At 40.9% G+C, this 21,429-nt stretch overlaps 1 protein-coding gene across 5 annotated transcripts in view; it reads right to left on the bottom strand.

Annotated features, from left to right (window-relative positions):
• Window positions 1–4,593: 4,593 nt before the first annotated feature.
• LOC105487169 (mitochondrial ribosome recycling factor) overlaps window positions 4,594–21,429 on the bottom strand; it is a 65,904-nt gene continuing 49,068 nt past the window's right edge. For 3 of the 5 annotated variants that reach the window (XM_011750515.3, XM_011750517.3, XM_011750518.3), the window contains 2 exons: window positions 15,003–15,162; window positions 4,594–5,539 (listed from right to left, as the gene is read on the bottom strand). In XM_011750515.3, the coding sequence (XP_011748817.3) occupies window positions 5,462–5,539; window positions 15,003–15,162 (238 nt within the window). In that variant the 3' untranslated portion in view covers window positions 4,594–5,461. Of the gene's footprint in view, window positions 5,540–15,002; window positions 15,163–17,196; window positions 17,271–21,429 lie in introns of those variants that run through there. The other 2 variants (XM_024794575.2, XM_071078285.1) reach the window with 2 other exon arrangements.

Genomic DNA, 21,429 nt, shown 5'->3' with positions numbered 1-21,429 from the left:
CAGTGAGCCGAGATCATGGCACTGAACTCCAGCCTGAGTGCCGGAGCAAGACCCTGTCTAAAAAAAAATGCTTGAGTAAATTTTGTTATGTATATTTTACCACAATTAAAAATAAAAATAAGAAAAAGATTTTCAGAATGGTTCATCAAACAAAACCCAATTCCAAAAAAAAAGAAACACACCTAAAATAGTGATTCTGAAAGCCTAAAAATCAAGAAATGGGGAAAGCAAATGTAAACAAAAAGCAAGCAAGAGCTATAATCCTGATATACAACAAGACAAAATTCAGACTAAGAGCACTGAATGAAATAAAGAAGATGTAAGCGTCTGGAGCGCTATGTATAAAACAACACAGCAGGACTTTCACAAAGCAGAATCCATTTTCATAAAGCAGAAAATGCAAGAAGAAAGAGAAGTGTTAATAGCAGGGGTCTGAAACACACCACTTTCAGTCCAAGACTCATCAAAGGGTCAAAAAATAATGGAAAACCTTAGCAACATAATCCATAAGCTACATCTCCTGCATACATATCAAAATTTGTACCCCTAAAATAGGGAACATACCATTTCAAATGCACATCATGAAAAATGACCATCTATTTGGGCAAAAGAAAGCCTCAAATTGGCTTTTGAGGATACAAGTTTTTATGATCACTCTTTTTCTAACCGCCAAGTTTCACTGAGTGGTTTCAATGCAACAAAGAATGTAGAAGCAGTTTGAAAACTAAAAAGCACCAAGCAAATATTAGTTACTGATAGTCAATACTGTTATTGCTATTATCATCATTATTCACTGCTTGGTGAACACTTTGTTTCCTCTCTGATATATTCTAGGGCAGATGGTCAAACAGACGGGGGATTAATATGTAATCTTTACTGTCTTCATAAGAGCTACCATTTCTTTGGTGTTTACAATGTGCCAGGTATTATGCTGTTTTACACGCAGTCATTAATTAGGAACAGCTTGCTATTTGTTTTATGAAAGCAAGACTTCTGCTTCTCTCATATCACTGTCCAGGTCCAGAACAGCATGAGGTCTCCTTTGAGTAAGTGTTCAGCGAAGACTTGGGAACCAAAGTGCACTGATTAAGGACCTACTTCAGTCAGACGTGGGTTTGAAATTTCATTCTAGCACTTACTACATGTGTGACCTTGGGCAAGTTAAACACCCTTTCTGAACCTCAGTTTTTTTTCACAGAAAAACAGATAATCATAACAGCTACATTAACAAGGACTGATCAGAAGTTTCAATGTAGTAACATGTGTAAAGGGTCTCACATGGAACCTGGTCCACTGTAGGCATTCAATAAATGTTGGTCTGAGGTTGAGGAGAAAGAACAGACCTTATCAGATAATCTTAGAATAGGGGCCTTTTTTCTTCAAAAAAAAAAAAAAAAAAAAAAAAAATCTTTAAATACAAATATCCTCCAATGCATGTGAAATAATTTATTTTTTAAGTAGTGTCATGGGGTAATAGTGAAATAAGTCATGGTAGATCCATATTACGGAATATTGTATCACAATGAAAGAATAAATTGTATCTACATGTACAAACATGGACAGATGACCATGATTGTTACGGGGTAAGAAAAAAAAGCAAACATCAGAATATGAATAGTTCCCCTCTCTCCTTCTAAAAAATTATATGGCTGGGCACGGTGGTTCACACCTATAATCCCAGCAATTTGGGAGGCTGAGGCAGGCAGATTACCTAAGTCAGGAGTTCAAGACCAGCCTGGCCAACAGTGTGAAACCCCATCTCTATTAAAAAATAAAATAAAATAAAATACAAAAATTAGCTGGGCATGGTGGCGGGCACCTGTAATCCCAGCTACTCAGGAGGCTGAGGCAGGGAAAACTGCTTGAACCAGGGAGGCAGAGGTTGCAGTAAGCCGAGACTGCGCCACTGCACTTCAGCCTGGGCGACACAGCAAGACTCCGTGTCAAAAAAAAAAAAAATGATCTATGGCCAGGCAGAGTGGCTCACACTTGTAATCCCAGCGCTTTGGGAGGCTGAGGCAGAAGGACCACTTGAGACCAGGTGTTTGAGACCAGCCTAGGCAACAAAGTAAAAAAAAAAGAAAAAGAAAAAGAAAAAGCCAGGTGTGGTGGTGCATAGCTGCAGTCCCAGCTACTCAGGAGGCTGAGGTGGGAGAATTGCTTGAGCCAAGGACTTTGAGGTTGCAGTGAGCTGATTGTGCCACTTCACCACAGGCGAGTGAGACACTGTCTCAAAAAGCAAAACAAAATGAAACGAACACACACACACATATGCACAGAGAAAGGTCTGGAAGGATATATACCTAATTTTAAAGGAGTAGGATTAGGGACTGGTGAGATGTATTAACTTTCTACATTCCAACTTATTTTGTAATTTCCAACACACACACGAAAAAAATAAACAGGATAAAAATTATCAAATTCTCTTCAGCCTGAATATTTCATGGGACTTTGAAAGTCATTAAACTGAATAGAAGAGGTAGTTAATTCTTCCGGCAAGTGTGAGAATTTCCACTCAGCGTTTCTTTTTGAGAGAGGCTGTAAGGGACAAGAGATGGAGAATGAATTGCTCCAGCATTACTCATTACATCCAAACAGGTAGTCTCATTCTTGTCCCTGTCACCACTGCAGCCCTGACACACAGAGTAACAGAGAAACTCTTTGATAAATGTCAGCTGAAATTGAGTAATCAGCTGAAAGCCATTTGCTGAGCTGTCTGACTGCCCTGGGCTCGAGGTTTTCCTTTATTCATTTATCATGATACAGCTTTGGCCAACATACACACAGGAGAGAAACTGTTGACATGTGGAACCCAAGTACAGAAAATCTTTCATTTTCCTCCCTGTCTGTTCACCAAATAAGTTTTTGTTTATTTAAAGACTACAGAGGATTTGGCTGTTAAGAACCAAATGCCTTTGGAGTGGAGTTACAACATAATTTATCATTTCCTCTGTTTATTAAAAAATCCTGCATCTTTGAGAAGCACATTTGCAGTAAGTGGGGGATTTCGGCCACTCATGAAAGACTGTTGCAAAGCCCCTGTCATGTGACTTACCCCAATAAAGGCTTCTTAATTGCTGTATCTATCCCTGCTCTTCCCCCAGCTGACTTCTAATCGTGTGATGACCACTTAGGGCTGGTGAATGGGGTTAGAGAACAGGTAAGTGGGGCAGGAGACTGTGTTAGTTTAACTTTGACCCAATTTTGACCTTGAATCCTCACTGCATGTTTCACCAGTGTAAGTAAAGGGGAAAGTGCAACCCTTATTGCCTCCAGCACAGGACAGAATATGGAGGAACTCAAAGAGCAATGAGAAGTTGGATGCTGCCTCGAAAGAACTCAGCCAGGCCTTGCCACCACCAAAGTGGGCTCCATTCTGAAAGCAGACACCTTGCAGAATTGGAATGAACTTCCTACTTTTCCACCTGAGAGATTATTATAGATAGCAATTTAGTTCAGTGCACTATGTACTCCCTCAAAACAGGGGCCATATCTTACCCATTTTTGTATTGCCAGTACGTAGTACAGTACCTGACAGTTGGTGCTCACTAAATGCTAATGAAGACAGCAGGACAGTGGTTCCTTCTAGATTGGTGAGACAGTGTGAGCCCAGAGAGGGCATGGAAGCTCCACACCCTGTCCTTCTCCCTAAACCTTGCCCTGTGTACCTCCTTCATTGGGTTGTTCAGCTGTATCTCTTATAATAAACCAGTGAATGTGTTTCCCTGAGTTCTGTGAGCTGTCCTAGGAAATTAACTGAACCCAAGGAAGTCAAGGACTCTAGTTTGTATTTGGTCAGTCAGGAGTATGGGTGGCCCAGACTCGTGACTGGCATTGACAGCGTTGGCAGTCTTGGGAGATGGAGCCCTCAACCCATGGGATCTGACACTATTTCCAGGTAATGTCAGAAATGAACTGAATCAATAATAAAAAATAAATTTAAAAAAAAAAAAAAGAAAAAAAAAAGAAATGAACTGAATTATAGGATACCCAGTTGGTGACTGCTGGAGAACTGCTTGGTGTGCGGGGGAAACAAACTCACACACCTGGTCACAGAAGTGTTCCATGTTGAGTGTGAAAGTATAAAAGGAAAAAAAGTTTGATTTTTTCCTTTTACATTAGCACATTAGGCCTCCATTTGAATGCCAGCTCTGCTACTTGCTAGCTATGTAACCCTGGACAAGAAACTTCACTTCTATGTAAATGACACTGATAATGAATCATGAAAACCTTCTACCACTTATCAGCTTTGCTTTGTTACTTTGGGCAAGTTACCTAATACTGTCAAGACTTAGTTTTCCTATTTGTAAAATGGAGATAATATACACATCTCTTAAGTTTACTGTCAAGATTATAAATAATGCCCAACTCATAATGGCTATATTAGGAATGAATGAATGAATAAAAAATAATTGGAGGGAAAAACCTAATAACCCAGCATCCGAAGATAGGCCACAATAAACCACTTGTCTGTCAACAATGGGCAGGCCCTGGGGGAAAGGTGTCTCACTGCCAAGTAAATGTTGAGAACAAGTACAAGAGTGGAAAATGATAGAAGGACAGTGTTAAGACCAAAAAGAAAAGAAGTCAGCATTTTCTGGGTAGCTACTATGTGCAATTTATTCACAATACAACATACGGCTGCCTACTATGCTCCAAGCATTACACAAAGTTCTGAGGATATACAGGCTAATTAAATGCAAAAAGGATACTTAAGAGTTCGTACAAAGCAGTAGACTATGCTATGAGAGCCAGTAATGAGGGCCTACGTTAGAGGGGAAAGGAAGACTTCCCAGAGGATGTGATATCCAAGACAAGGCCTGATTAAATAAACAGGACTGGCCAGGTAAGGAGGGGAAGAGAGATCCAGGCAGAGAAAAGAGCATGTGTGAAGATGACTCCGAAGCAAAACTACTGTTCTGGGTGCTTCACATACAGATCCTCAGTGATCATCAATCCAGACCAACTCTATTCTTTCCTTTGTGGTTGTTATTCCTTCCAATTTATTTAGATTTTATTGTTTAGTGAAAATGGGCCTCTAGTAAAGTGTCCAGTCACAGGTGAAGGCCAATATCAGCCCAAGCAGAATTTTCAAATGGGAACAGAGCCTAATTACTTGAAAAGGAGGCTCCTAAGATGAGGAGCAGGTGGTACTAAGCCTGCCAATGGCCTCAGTCCCTTGGCGACATCAAGTCAAAGCAAAAGCCTGAGTAAAGGCCCTTTGCCAGCAGCAAGTATTTTCTGAGAGTCACCCATGTCAGAAGGCTGAGAGCAGAAGAAGGAGGAAGAGAATGAACAAGTCTGAGTGTTCCACTGGAAGTCTGGGCCTCACAAGGACAGCCTTCTGTCAGAGTGGTGACAGTCTTCTGTGTGGATGGGGGAGGGAGAGAGGTCCCAATGTGCCACCCATGGGATCCAGCAGAAACTGGGCTCTGGAGTACTGCTGGTCCCCAGTGGACTTTCATCCAAGGAGTTCTTTGGTCTTCACTGCCAGATGCCTGTCCAGTTCTGCCACTGTGTCATCGGCCATTTGGCTGATCTGCAAGAACACAAAATGAGACAGCCTGATTAATGGGGCTGGAAAAGGGTAGGGGATGAATATTCCAGAAACATGAAGAGGTTATGTGAGAAATAATAATAGTGACAAAAGTTCACATTAAGTACCAGCCAGGCACTGTACTCAGAACTTTATATATATATATATTCTTTTTAACTCCTAACAGCAAACCCGTAAGATAGATACTATTATTATCCCCATTTTGCAGACAGGAAAACTGAGGCATTTAGATTACTTATTCAGGACACATAGCTAGAAAGCTAGAATGACAAAATTTAATCCACAGTATTCATATTCCACAGCCCAAAATTCTTAACTAGTAATCTACAATATAGAGAAGCTAGTCTTATCTGTTCCCTAATGAGCCTCTAGAATTTCCTACACCTCAAATACTTTGTATATAAAGCCCTCATACAAATTGATAAGAAGAATATTAAGATCCCAATAGTTAGGCAAAAAAAAAAAAAGCCTTGAAAAAAAAAATGAGGTACATCTGGTTAACAAACATGGAAAACAGACATCAAAGAAATGCAAATTAAAACAAGATACAATTCAGCTATCATAGCAAAATTTGATGCTGTGGTTTTTAATTACAATATTCAATGCCAGCAAGCTATGATGAAATGGATAAGCTCATATATCACTGATAGAAATTCAGATTGATGCAAATGTTTATACCATTTAACCCCAAAATCTCTCAACTGGGAAATTATCACATGAACAGGATCTGAAAAAATTTTCTGAAGTTCTATACACAAAGATATTTATCCCAGCTTTATATTTAATAATACAAAAATTAGAAAATCTAAAGTTATAGAATGGGGAAGTAGTTGAATACATATAGTCATTAAAAATGGTTAAGATTTTCTACTTCTTAAGGATAGGGTGTTAATATGAATAACATTCCAGTACATATCATGGAAACATGCTCACATTATCCTTGAACTGAAGAAAAGCAGGACACAAAATTGTGTATATACATAGTAGAAATGATCTCTAAAATATATAAACAAAAAATCGTGTATTTTTAAAAGCTGCAAGGAAACTTGTCAAAATATTAATAGTGGTTATATTTTAGTGATGGGAAGATAGGTAATGTATCGTTCATGTCCATCTCTGTCACATCCAGCCAAGGACTTAACACATATCAAGTTCTCAGGAAAAACACACTAAGTGAATAATTATTAAAGTTTTCTGTGCTTTTCTATATTTTCCAAATTTTCTGCAATAAACATGTACTCCCTCTAAGAATGAAAAACAAAACGCAATACAATATAGTAGCTGCTGCAGCCTCCTTCCTATGTCTAAAAGAGACTGAAAGCAGGAAGCCTTAGGCAGGAGGCTTTGAGGGCTGCAGCATGGTGCCAAGGATCTGCATGCTCAGCAGCATAGCGGCTGTTGGATATCTTTATTTGCAGACCACAGGCCTTGGCTAGGAATTGAGAACTAAATGCACTAAAAAGGGTAGAAACTAAAAAGGATTTAGAGCAATTGGTCCCGGGCAGGGAGGTGGCCAGGCTCTCACCATAGCAACAGTTGTACATTTTTTCAGCTGGAAAAGCAAAGCACCTGGGGGCTGCCAGACACTGCAAGAGTGGCTGGACTCAGAATGACAGTTTGGTCCCTCCTCACTCAGCTAGCCACAAAGCCTTGAGATGCTTTTGCCCTCCTGTGGCTGCATTGCATGCGGTGTGGCATGGTGCCCAGCAGTACTCCAACACCTGCAGGCTGGCAGCCTGGGACAGCCAGGAATGATGGCTGAAAGCCTCCTCTGGAAAAATGGCTTTGAGGGTAGTTTGGGGACAAGGATGGGGACTGGGAGGAGGGAGAGTACTTAGGGTAACAATTTGATAACATGGGTTCTGGGTGAAATTAGTGGGATGAAAATGTGCAGTCACATTTTCCCACTTTGACTCTCAGTTTCCTCGTCTATCAAATGAATATGCAAAGCACATTTTAAACTGGTTATTTGCTATTTCGTGTTACTATAACTTTTACTATCACTTCCTAACTTCTTTCCAATTAATCAATTAATGAAAATAGGGCAGGTGTGGTTGGTGGCTCACACGTGTAATCCCAGCACTTTGGGAGGCTGAGGTGGGAGGATCACTTGAGCCCAGGAGTTTGAGACCAGCCTGGCAACATGGGGAAATCCCATCTCTTAAAAAAACACAAAAAATTAGCCAGGCATGGTGGCATATGTCTGTAGTCCCAGCTACTCAGGAAACTGAGATGGGAGGATAGCTTGAGCCCAGGAGGTGGAGGATGCACTGAGTAGAGATGGTGCCACTGCACTCCAACCTGGGCAACAGAGACTCTCTCAAAAAAAAAAAAAAAAAAATTAGTGAAAATATTTACTAACATTTTACCACAGTACAAGCATAAGGTGTTCTTGGGGACAGCCTGCCTATAAGTTCATCTTTTCTACCTTTATCAGACGTCTTAAAATAATGATGATTAATAGCAACAAGGCCAACAACAGCTTCCACTTACTGAGTACTTACCACATGTCAGACACTTGGTTAAAACTTTACGAGCATTATTGCACACAATCCCTATAACATACGAAAGACTGTTATCTCTCTTTACCATATAATAAACATTATTTAACTTGACAGTTGCATAGTAGGAATGCAAAAGTGTTTTATCTTCTATTACTTCATTCAAATCCAACAACCTCACATAGCCTCTATAAAGTAGGTATAATAGGTATTATCCCCATTTTACAGAGGAGTAAATCAAGGCACAGAATGTTAACTGATCAGTCCAAGATCATATAAAAAGTCAGTGGTTGTAATCCCAGCATTTTGGGAGGCCGAGGCGGGAGGATCATGAGGTCAGGAGATTGACAATGACCATCCTGGCTAACACAGTGAAACCCCGTCTCTACTAAAAATACAAAAAATTAGCTGGGCATTGTGGGAGGCTGAGGCAGGAGAATGGGATGAACCCGGGAGGCGGAGCTTGCAGTGAGCCAAGATTGCGCCACTGCACTCCAGCCTGGGGGATAGAGCCAGACTCTGTCTCCAAAAAAAAAAAAAAAAAAGTCAGTGGTGTGGCTGAGCCGGGAACTCACCCATCTTAATGGCCAGTTTGAGGCTCTTATTCCCCTTTGGAGGGGTCCCATAGCACCTGGCCGAGTCCTTCTTCATTCCAGACAGGCTGTGTTAGGGACATTAAGAGTCAATCCAAGTTCTACATTTAAAGTCGCAAGACTGGGGAGAAGAGAAGGATAAAGAAATAGGGCGAAAAATTACTGAGGACCAGCCACCATACTAGCCACTTTTAAGTATGTAGCATCATTTGGTCCTCGTATCAATCCTGTGCTCCCACTTTGTGGATGAAGAAACAGAGGTTCAGAAAGATGACACCATTTGCTGACGTTAACAGCTAAGAAGTAAAACAGCCAGGATTTTAATCTAGGCCTGTCCCACTCCAAAGCAAGAACCCTTGCCAATATAATGCACTGCCTCATAGAGATTATAACATCATCATCATCGTTATCATCATCACATTTGCTACTTACAAATTCAGGAAAATGAAAGGCAGGGACAGAAAAGGGGAATGGCAGGAGCATGGAGTACACTCCTGTGGCAGGCCTGCCTATCAGCCATCCTTCCTGAGGCCTAGCTCAAAACACCCACTGCCTTGCCTGGACCAGCTCCCTGCCTGCCACCCGTCTGCCAGGAGCCTTTCCCTCCTTTAGCTCTGCTAGCACCCAGCTTTGCTCATTTCAGAGCAGCACTGTTTCTCAGGGAAAGGCAGCAGTGAAAGGATCTTGGCCAGAGTTACTGGTGGTTTCTGCCAAGTACTTTAATGTTCAGCAGGCGCATTTATAGCAAACCAAAGCCAAGGTGAAACAGCAGGCTGGCAGATGTCAGAGTCCTGAGCGGGAAGACCCCGGTCCTTCTTCAGCAAAGCTTGCCTGGAAGCAGGCTTGGGAAGTAGCGGGGGTGGGGGAACAGTTGAGGAAATTTGGGGGTCAAACATGACTACAGGGATAGAACCTACAAATGAATCATTTCATTCTTATTTTTATTTATTTATTTTTTTGAGATGGAGTCTTGCTCTGTCGCCCAGGCTGGAATGCAGTGGCACGATCTGGCTCACTGCAAGCTCTGCCTCTCGGGTTCAAGCGATTCTCCTGCCTCAGCCTCCCGAGTAGCTGGGACTACGGGCACCCACCACCATGCCCGGCTAATTTTTTATATTTTTAGTAGAGACAGAGTTTCACCGTGTTAACCAGAATGGTCTCAATCTCGTGAATTTGTGATCCACCTGCCTGGGCCTCCCAAAGTGCTGGGATTATAGGCATGAGCCACCGCGCCTGGCCTATCATTTCATTCCTATACACCAAAGATTAAAGAAGCATTTTTATAATAAAGCTTTAAAAAATCTGACCTCAAAAGATTTTTGAAAAATTAAAAAAGATAATCTCACACAAAATAAAATCCAAATTGTTTATAATCCCAGCTTCTGAAATGACCACCTTTAATATTTTGACATGTATAAGCTGCCAACCCTATGTACATGTGACTTTCCTTTATAAAAATAAAATCAAACTGCAGTATAATGTACCTTTTAAAAACAAATTCCAAAAAAATTTACCACATCTATAAAATATTTTTATAACTTTCTATGTAGATTTTAATGAATGTAAAACAATTTACTTCCCACAGTCAAAAATTTATAGAGTTTCCAGTTTTCTACTATTATATATATCAATGAACATTTCTATAAATAAGGCTCTTGATTATTTATTTTGGGCAAATTCCTAAGTTGCTAAATCAGAATTGTATAGATTTTAGTGTATATTATCCTCTAGAAAGGTCATATGGATTTATACAAAGAATAACAATCTTTTCTATAGAGTGTGAAAATAAAAGCAACACTTCCCAGATAAGCAACATTTTCAGCTCAGATAAAAAATTCTGGCCGGGCACGGTGGCTCAAGCCTGTAATCCCAGCACTTTGGGAGGCCGAGACAGGCGGATCACGAGGTCAGGAGATCGAGACCATCCTGGCTAACACGGTGAAACCCCGTCTCTACTAAAAAATACAAAAAACTAGCCGGGCGAGGTGGCGGGCGCCTGTAGTCCCAGCTACTCGAGAGGCTGAGCCAGGAGAATGGCGTGAACCCGGGGGTGGAGCTTGCAGTGAGCTAAGATCTGGCCACTGCACTCCAGCCTGGGCAACAGAGCGAGACTCCGTCTCCAAAAAAAAAAAAAAATTCTAGGTTCAAGTGTTAGGGGTTAAAAAGGCAAATTAAATACATATATATTTTAAAAACACAGTAGTATGTACCAAGAATCTTATTAAAAATATGCAATCCCTCTGTACAGTAATTCCACACTTGGGACATTCCAGTCTATTCTAAGGAAATCTCAACAAAGATACAGAGATATATATATACTCACTGCAACCTTACAAGAAAAAAGTTTAAACAAACTAAAATGTCCAAAAAGAGAGCTTATGAAAGTGAACACCACAACACCAACTATTTAACAGGCATCAGAAAGTGTTTTACAAAGAGTTTTTCGAGACATGAAAAATGCTAATGCCTTTGAGGTCAAACAGAAAATAAAAAGCTGAATACAAAATTGCATATATACTATATTTTCTCAACCATGCTTAAAATTATGTAGTTTTTTTTTTTTTAAGAAAAAAAAGTTAAAAAGAAATATTCCAAAATGTTAAGAACGGTTGCCCTCCAATGTGGGATGGTAGGATGAATTTTCCCCCATTGTTTTAAACAGTCTTCTGTACTCTAAATTTTCTCCAATGAACATATATTACTTTAATAATAAGGAACAAAAGTAAACAAAATTTTAAAGCTGTCTGATGAAGCAACAATCAGCCATAGCCTTGTTTTATATCTTTAAAACATGCATGCGCGCATACACACACACACGCACACACCCCAAAAATTCCAGTTTGGGGCCTTCTGACAGCAGAAAGAATACCATGAAGTGTATATAAGGCTCTCTCTTATTCCAAACTTTTAACTCTATGACAGTAAATTAAGTTATTAACTATCCCGGTTAAGAATAAACATTTAGCTGGGCTCACACCCATAATCCCAGCACTTTGGGGGGTTGAGGCGGGAGGATCATCTGAGGTCAGAGTTCAAGACCAGCCTGGCAAACATGGTGAAACCCCGTCTCTACCAAAAATACAAAAATTAGCAGGGCATGGTGGCACATGCCTGTAATCCCAGCTACTCGGGAGGCTGAGGCAGGAGAATCCCTTGAACCCAGAAGGTGGAGGTTGCAGTGAGTCGAGATTGCACCACTGCACTCCAGTCTGGGTGAGAAAAAAAAAAAAAAAAGAATAAACATTTAAATAATATTATTTTTTGAAAGGTGTCTATGATATATTGTGTCATATAAATAGTATGATACTTTTTCTTTTTCTTGTTTCGAGAGAGAACTTGAAGTTCTACACTAAAATGTTAACAATAGTCATCTGAGTGATGAGATTTCAATTATTTTCTTCATTGTTTTAACAGCAAAACTAATACAGCTATTTTCACTTTAACAAAAATCAACAGTAATTGGCTGGGCGCAGTGGCTCAAGCCTGTAATTCCAGCACTTTGGGAGGCCGAGACGGGTGGATCACGAGGTCAGGAGATCAAGACCATCCTGGCTAACACGGTGAAACCCCGTCTCTACTAAAAAAAAATACAAAAAGCTAGCCCGACGAGGTGGTGGGCGCCTGTAGTCCTAGCTACTGGGGAGGCTGAGGCAGGAGAATGGCGTGAACACAGGAGGCGGAGCTTGCATTGAGCTGAGATCCGGCCACTGCACTCCAGCCTGGGCGATAGAGCAAGACTTCGTCTCAAAAAAAAAAAAAAAAAAATCAACAGTAAGAAGCACTAAAGAAAAATTCTTATCTGAAGAGGATGGCAAAAAGCCAGTGCTAATGAGTGAAGACTTCCAGCAAGGTCTTTGTCAAGAGGGTTTTATCAAGAATGCTTGCTATCTGATCATTCTTCCTCTTTCAAGGAGCTGTGGGCTCTAGTCCCTGAGGCAGATGTCCTGGCTTGCTGAGTGAGGAGTGCCTGGCAGGCCCTGGAGGTCCATAGGCTTACCACCAAGAAGCAATGACAAGGCAAAGCAGTGAAGAAATCCCCTGGGAGAAAGACCAGGAGCTGGCCCAGCTGGAGCCAGGGCCCAGACTATTAATGAGGCCTGGTCAGTGCTCAGGAAAGGCCCGCCTAATCTCTGAACCTCCTCTTTTAGCTGATATAGGGAAAGAGGAGGGCAGAGAGATGGCAAGAGAGGAGCTCTGAGTGTGTGGGTGTCAGGTACACTAATGGTGCTTTCTAGCATACCAAGGAAACCATTCAAGGCAGAAATGACCAATCCCTTTTTACAGAAAACAGACTCCAAAGAGTCAAGCAACTTCCCCAAGGTCACAGGACAACAAGTGTAGAACAATCTTCTAGGTCATTATCTTCTACACGCGCTTTTACAGAATTACCTGAGAGCTTTTTAAAACTATACATTCTAGCTGGGCGCACCTGTTATCCCAGCTACAGGAGGACTACTTGAGCCCAGGATGACAAGACCAGCCTGGGCAACATAGTGAGACCCCCATCTCAAGAAAAATAAATTAATAAAATTAAGTAAAATAAAAATATACATTTCTAGGCAGAGCTACTGTATCAGAAAACATATCAGAAAATGCAGGAGTAGGGCCCAGGAAGCCACCTAAAATTCCCCCCGCCAGGTGATTGTTATGGCTCTCCTACTAGTAAATTGCTAGTAAAACTAGCATTTTAACTGCTGATGGAGGAGAAGGGGAGCAGCTAGTCAATTTATGGACTTCTTCAGGGGTCCCACTAAGGTTTCTCCTTGTTTCTCGCTTCTCTCTTCACTCCCTATCCAGCCCACACGCCTGTTCAATCTCCCTAAAATGCTGCTTTATCGTGGATGAGGAGGCTTTAAGGCCTATCAAACCCTTTATATTACATTGAACATTACTAATTCTATCTCTACATCTTTCTACAGGTGCCACTCAGGTTCAAGTCACCATCACTTCCTGGTTGGATTTCTGCAGCAGCTTCCCTGGTCTCCCTGCCTTCAGTCTTGCCCCCTACAATCTGTTTTTTACCTGGCCACTACAGTCATCTTTCATAAACATAGATGTGCTCTCTCCATCATCTAAAAAAAACCTTTTAAGCGTGTCTCTGTATGAGAATCACCTGAGAAGGATTTAAAATACAGATTCCTAGGCTCTATCCCAGATTCACTGACTCAATCTCTGGAAATGGGGCCCCAGATACCTGGATTTTTATAAGCTACCCAAGTGATTATGGTACTTTGGTAGATTAGATGTTGTTCAGCAAATATTCACTTCTTTCCCCAGACCTCCATAAATATATGTATTTCCTTGTACCAAAGATATTGAGCTTGGCCCAAGTGACTTGCTTTGGCCAATCAAATGTGAGAAGAGTAGGTGTTTAAAATGTACTTGAGTGGTTGGGCTTATGATCGTGGCATCTGCTGTTACCACGAAAAGAGGCCCTAGGAAACCTGTTGGCTCCGGAAGATTAAGAGATATATAAAGCAGATTTGAACCCAATCCAAGATCTGGAGTCAAGCCCACTGAGCCCAGGCTAGAATAGCTACACCCCAGCTGGCCCATGGAAATAAGAATAAGAAATAATGCTTTGATATTGTCGATCACTGAGTTTTGGGGTAGTTGTGTACCATTACTATGGCCACATATGACTTATATAGTCGCACAATGTAAGAAAGTCTGTACATGTTAACGTTCAAACCCCTAAACCTGGTGTACAAGACCTTCCTTCTATTATCTAGCCACTCTGTTTTCTTTATTCATTCCCTAGTCTTATCCTATGTTCAAACCCGCATGATCTAACTGAATATTGTTTTTATATCACCATACCTTTGTACATATGGTTTTACTTTTCCCCCTTGTCACTCACTATTTTACTCCAATAGCTTAAGATTTATTCAAGTGCCACTACTCAGCACACTGAGAACATTAAGTGCTCACTTCTCAGCAACCAGAAAACCAGACAGGAGAACATTAGTGTAAAGGCTCTGAAATCAGTCTGCCTGAGTATGGATCCGATTTCTACCAATTTCCAGCAGCGTGATTTTGGGCAAGCTATTTAACTTACTGGAACCTCAGTTTCCTTACTACCTACCTCATAGTTTTGTAGTGATGAGGGTAAATGAAGTAATATAAAGTGTTCCACACAAAACCTGGCACACAATACAAGTGTCTTATCCTCCTCTATGGATCCCTCTGAATCTGGCCTTAGGCTAAGCCCAGAACAGAGACTCAAGTCAATGTTGATAATGTGAATGAATGATGAGAGGTATTCTGTTTTAACTGTCCTCACCTCAAACATGAACAAATGATTCCTTGCGTTGAATACACAGATACTACTACATCTGTTGGCAATAGTACCTGTTTCTCTACTAGCCTAATGGTGTCCTCCGAGACTGTATCCTTGGATTTCTTCAGCTTGTTCATTGCGTTGGTGCGAACCTTCCGTAAAGAGTCTTTGGCCTTGTTGGTGTTCTGTTTGGCCAGTTTCACCAGCGTTTCTCTGTGCTCTCTGGTTACTCTGATAAAAAACAAAAAACATTCAACAAAATCATTCTATACATTAACTGCTGGCCAAGAATTTAACATCACTCTGTCAACCAGTTCAGCAGTTTGTATCTTTCCTCTCTGTGGGCTGAACTCCTGGAATTTCCAGGAGGAGGAAAACACATGTAAAAAGGCTTTAAGTTGCCCAAACGTGGGCACACTGGGTTTGACTTTGTATAAGGTATCAAACTTCCCAGTGAGAGAACTGGGATTCAGATCCCAATATTTCTGGCCTGTATTCCTTCTGCTACTCTTGTAATCTGTTTCAAGTGAATCATGCACTGCTGCCATTACTTCTGCTTCCAGGCAGAAAGCTCTTCATAGTCAGTAATATGAAGCTTGGGACTGAAAAGGACAAAACCACCAAGAGCCCATGTTTCATTTAAGGAATTGGCTGAAGCACTGATAACAAAGAAAGGAGTGACAAGAAAAGAGGCTGGGAAGCCATATCACAGAGAGTCTTGTAAGATCACAAACCACATTTTACAGATGAAGAAAATGAGGCCCAAAGAAATTTGGTACCTTATACAAAGTCAAACCCAGTCAAACCCAAGCTGGCCTGTCACAAAAGCCAATGGTCTTAGTATGACAACATTCCTCTGCTCCCCCCGGGTCCTAAAATGGACATGCTTATGCTTCCTGACCCTCAAATCAACACGGTTCTTGCTCAAGAAAGGACAATCCCAAGTTCTGGGTACATGTTCAGTGTGGAATAGTGATGAGCAGCTGTTAAAGATTTAGTAACATCTACCTTATATTTTCTCTGCTGAGAAAAAAATAATTTTGAGAAAGAATAAGCTCTGAAGGGAACAGTTATATTTATGTAAATCCATTTGGATTCAGCTATTTGAAGGTATTCTCAAAATAACAATGAGTCTAATTACTACTATTATTAAACCCCCCGGGCCACGTGAGTACTTTAAGTATGTTACTTCATTGATCCTCACAACTCTTCAAATGAGGAAACAGGCTCACAGACGTTAAGTGACTGGCCCGTGAGCATGAGTGAGAGAACTGGGATTCAAATCCCGATCTTTCTGGCCTATATTCTTTTTACTCTTGTAATCTATTTCAAGTAAATCATGCACTGCTGCCATTACTTCTGCTTCCAGGCAGAAAGCTCTTCAAAGTCAGTAATATGAAGCTTGGGACTGAAAAGGACAAAACCACCATGTCAGGAGTTTAGGGATTTGGATCAGATCTTGTTACTTTTATGGTTTTTAATTCATTGAACAAAAATCATGCTGACATGTTTAGGTCTCTTTTTTGTTCTGCCAAAGCATATGTCAGTATAAGGAAGGAACAGGAAAATTAAAACTTGATCCACTGATTCAAAAAACTTAATCCTGCTGAAATACTAAGAGAGGCAGAAAATAAATGAATCTAAGCCTTTAAGAAACCTCATAAACTTCTCCAGAAAGAACATACTGAAGTATTTGAGTATTGTATTTCATATAATTTCAAATAGGTATCTCACTGGTTAGACAATGCTTAATAAAAGAAAAAAAATTATCTGATCAACTTTTCTTTTCACTACACTGTTATATTTTAAATGGAGGAAAAAACATACATTTAAAAAATATAAAATGAGACTAAAAAATCCTTAAGAATTAAAGGCTACATAAAGAAAACAAAATCATAATATAGGTAATTTGGCCTTAATAAAATGTATCATTTTGTATTTATTAATGCAAATGTGACATTACCACACTATTAACACCAGTTTCCACATGTAATAGTGTCCAATCATTGACATTATCAAAAATATTTCCATTTCAGGATGCAAAGAGGCAATAATCAAAGAGATACTACAAGGAAATGGAGAGAGGAGTGCAGTGAGAAGGGGGAAAGGGAGGGAGGAAGACAAACCATGCTAGGCACAGGGAGGGCTGAGAGGGACAAGGGCATGTGTGTGCTCGGAGCTGAAAAGAATCTAAAATACAAGATCAGAAGCAGTTAGGGTGATGGCAAGGCACTGGTTCTGAAGTCAGACAGACTAGGTTCATACCTCTATCTATTGCTCAGAAGTTGACTATCCTTGGGCAAGCTACTTCATCTCTGTGAGCCTCAGTTTCCTTATCTCTAAAATGAAGATTTAAAAAGACACCTTACCGGAGGATTAAGAGAAGCAGACACAACAGATAAAGTATCAATAAAGAGAGCAGCATATATAGTAGCCTTGAATAAATGGTAGTGTTTATGAATGTTTTAATCAAACATGTTTAATTACTTCCTCATGAAACAATCACAGCACATCTGTTTTAGAAAAGAAACATATTTTATTATGGAAATATTTTCATTCTTTTCCGAATGTGATTAATACATCTGATCATCTCCACCTTGCATTCCTGGGGTTCTGTGAGTATACATTAGAGTTTGTGTTCCAGGCTTCTGAACTCAGCTGGTTAGTTCTCAGTACCCACTTTAAGTTGATATGCATTCACTCATCAAGCACTGGCTGAGCCTCCTACGCTCTGTGCCAGATCTTGGGCCAGACCAAGGAGCTTCAGAAGAGGCAGACCTGGCCCATCTTTTCCAGAGGCTCAGACTAGTGGTGGAGACAAACTTGTCAGCCACTACTTAGAAAGATGACTGCTGCTAGGATGGAAGGATGGATCTCCTGTGGGAGGAGCATGCAGAAAACACAACACTTCTATCTTGAGATCTGGAAACTGCCTTATGGATGCACAGTAACTTGTTAGCTGCAGAAGAAAGCAAAGTGCATTTTGGGAAGCACAGTGGGAGATGTAGCGAAGGGAGAGCATGAAGCTGAAAAGGGTACATCCCAGTCAAATATATTCTACAGGCCTGGAGTTTTCAAATTCTTCTTTAGCCACAAACCTTGGCTCCAAAGAAAACTGAGGCAGAGACCCCATTTGTAAAGCAGATAAAAAGAGACTACTTCAGTTGAAGAGGAGGAGGGGTGGGCTCTATCCTAGGCCACAAAACTCAGCTCTGCCTCCACTTCTGGACCTGCCACTTACAGGCTGAGTGACCCTATGCAAGTTATTTAAACTCTCTGAGCCTTGATCTTCTCATTTGGAAACAGAAATCAAAAACAAACAAATGAAACAGAACCTCCCTTTCAGAGTTATTGTGAGATTTAGATGAGGTAATACATGGAAAGCATCCAGTACAAAGCCTGATAGAGAATAAACACTCAGGAAATGGAAACTGTCTCTGCTGTTGTTGTTGGTTACAGTTTTGGAAGCCGTGAAGCATCTTCAAATAATGAAGAATCTATTCATGAAAGTTTTTAGTCAACAGAGAAATGACAGAGCAAAGATCTATGCTCTGGCGAGATGACTTTTTGAGATCTCACTGGTAATTTCATATCTCACAGACATTTCAAAATCCAAATGCTCTCAGAATGTAGCCCTGAAATTTTCTCTTTTCAATATTCATTCATTCAATCTATAGCTTCATTCAATAACTACTTACTAGGTACCTACTATAAGTTACTCACTATGACAGAAAAAAGGGAGACAGCATTAAATACACAGGAGTTTACCATCTGACAAGGAAGGCAGTCATTACACAAACACATACAAATTAATGAATAAATTACAGTGGTAATATGCACCATAAAGTCATATGGAGTTCTACAAAAATAATTAAGTGGGGAAAGGAGTCTGACCAACCTTTCTTTGTGGGACCCCAGGAACTAAATGTGGAGATACTGAGGCTAAGTGATATTTAAGTTGCGTAAGAGTTGGGGGGATAGTGAAAGATCATTCTCACCAGAGGGAATGGCATGTGTAAAGAATATAGCTCTTATAGGATGAAAAAAAGTGATAGTATTGAAAGAAGGCGGCAAAGACTATCCCAAAAGAGAAGGCTGGAGAGGCCGGCAAGAGAAAGGCTTTGTAAGCCCTTCAATGTCACAGTGGGTCTTAGTAAATCCACTGACAGCTCAACAAAATATGGTATAAGCATATAATGTTATTCAGCCTTAAAAAGAAATGAGAATGTGATATGTGTTATCACATGGATGAACCTTAGCATAAAAAACACTTAGCATAAAAAACATTATGCTAAGTGAAATATGCCAGACTCACAGAGACACATATTGTATGATTCCACTTACACATATTGTATGATTCCACTTACATGAAGTTCTTAAGAGTTGTCAAATTCATAGAGACGGAAAGTAGAATAGTGGTTACCAGGGGCTGGGGGAAGAGGGAAGTGGGGAGTTGTTTAATAGGTAAAGAGCTTTGCAGGATGAGGAGCATTCTAGAGATTGTTTATACAACAATGTGAATATACTTAATGCCACTGAATTGTACACTTAAAAAATGACTAAAATACAAGCCTGGACAACTCAGCAAGACCCCATCCCTACGATACACAATAAAATTAGCCAGGCATCATCATATGTGCCTGAAGTCTCACCTACTTGAGAGGCTGAGGCAAAAGGATCACTTGAGCCCAGGAGTCTGAGGCTGTAGTGAGCCATGATTATGCCACTGCACTTTAGCCTGGATGAGACAGCATGACCCCATCTTTTTTTTTTTTTTTTTCTGGAGATAGAGTCTTGCTCTGTCACCCAGGCTGGAGTATAGTGGTGCGATCTCGGCTCACCGCAACCCCCGCTTCCTGGGTTCAAGTGATTCTCCTGCCTCAGCCTCGTGAGTAGCTGGAATTAGTCGCAAGCCACCATGCCTGGATAATTTTTGTATTTTTAGTAGAGACGGGGTTTCACCATGTTAGCCAGGCTAGTCATGAACTCCTGATCTTAAGTGATACGCCTGTCTAGGCCTCCCAAAGTGCTGGGATTACAGGCGTCAGCCACCGCGTCTGGCCTGACCCTATCTTAAAAAAAAAAAAAAAAAAAAAAAAAAAAGACTAAAGCAGTACATTTTAAAAATTTATATTTTACATTAAAATAAGAAGAAACTTGATCAGATTTTTAGTTTGTGTAGACAGCAATATACAAACCAGATCTAAATACATGTAAGAGTCTGACCAGGAGCCTCTAGGTAGGTAGACGGGGAGCTCAGGACCCACCCTTTTGCAGTTTCTTGGCTGGGTGAGGAAGCCTTTTCCGCTAGGGTCAGAGAGCCTCTAGCACAAGGCAGGGGTTTTGGCCGAGCTGGCAGGGTCATACTTTGTTTGTACAAGCTCCACCAGGCAGATCTTCCAGTAACATCCTGGATGGGGGCCTTCCTGAAAAATTCCTTGAGCATGTTCCTATGAACAATAAGCAGAGGGCATGCCCCACTGCTAACTCACACAACAGAGAATCCCACTGACTGAAATGATACTTCCTATTGTTTCAATGAGAATGTGACACATGTACAAAGCTATACACCAGGTGTATATCAGAGGAAGTCACGCTCAGCTCAGGTAATGACAGCAAAAAAGTTGTAATGCAACAGACACGCAACTTCAGAAGGCTCTTTGGACACTTAAAGGGGGCTTTAAAATGTAGAAAGGACATGGTTTAGGGCCAAAAAGACCTAGGCTGAAATTCCAGCTCTGCTACTTGTTAGCTTTAGAACTTTGAGTATGCTATTCAACCTCTCCAAACTCAGTTTTCTCCTATACAAAATGGGAGTAAGAATATTACAAAGAGGGTGGAAGTGAGGATTAAATGAAATAATGGGGGGCAAGTACTTGGCGTGCTGTCAATATGTATGCACTGTAAAAACTCAACAAAGGACAGCTGAGTTATTATTCTTACTACAGAATCTCTGGGACTTGGGGAGAATAGAATGTGAGCAGTGAGAGAGAAAATGGTCACAAAGGATTTTGCCACTTGGAGCTTAGGCAACTGAGGGGATAGTGAGCAGACAGAAACAGAACGTGAACAGAGGAGAGCAGTAGGCAATGGGGAAAGCGGGGGACATGAATTCTGCTCGAGCAGCTGTAGGGAGCAGGTTAAGGGAGAAGGAAGCTGCACTTTCAAGGAATGGCATATCAAGATACATTCCTGACACTGCCACTGACAGAAACCTTGCCACCTCCTCCCTGGGCTTTCGGGACTCCCTTTACGGGAGCATGGGCCTGAAATCAGGAGCATCACGTGCCTGCTTCACTGTTTGCTGGTGGGAGCTGCCCTATGCCTTGGGGCTGCGGGTCCTGAAGGAAATGTTTTTGTTTGTGTAGCCTAGCCAGATTTCCTATGCTTCTAAGGACACCACCCTTCGCCTCACCCCACTAGCCTGTTTTACATACATTAATGTATCATAAAGACATTAGATCTTCTGTAGGTATCCTTTTAGCCCAAGGAAATCAT

Source organism: Macaca nemestrina, chromosome 14, assembly GCF_043159975.1.
Source record: "Macaca nemestrina isolate mMacNem1 chromosome 14, mMacNem.hap1, whole genome shotgun sequence".
NCBI lineage: Eukaryota > Metazoa > Chordata > Mammalia > Primates > Cercopithecidae > Macaca > Macaca nemestrina.
The sequence above is the reverse complement of the archived record's forward strand: the minus strand, read 5'-3'. Positions and strand labels throughout refer to the sequence as shown.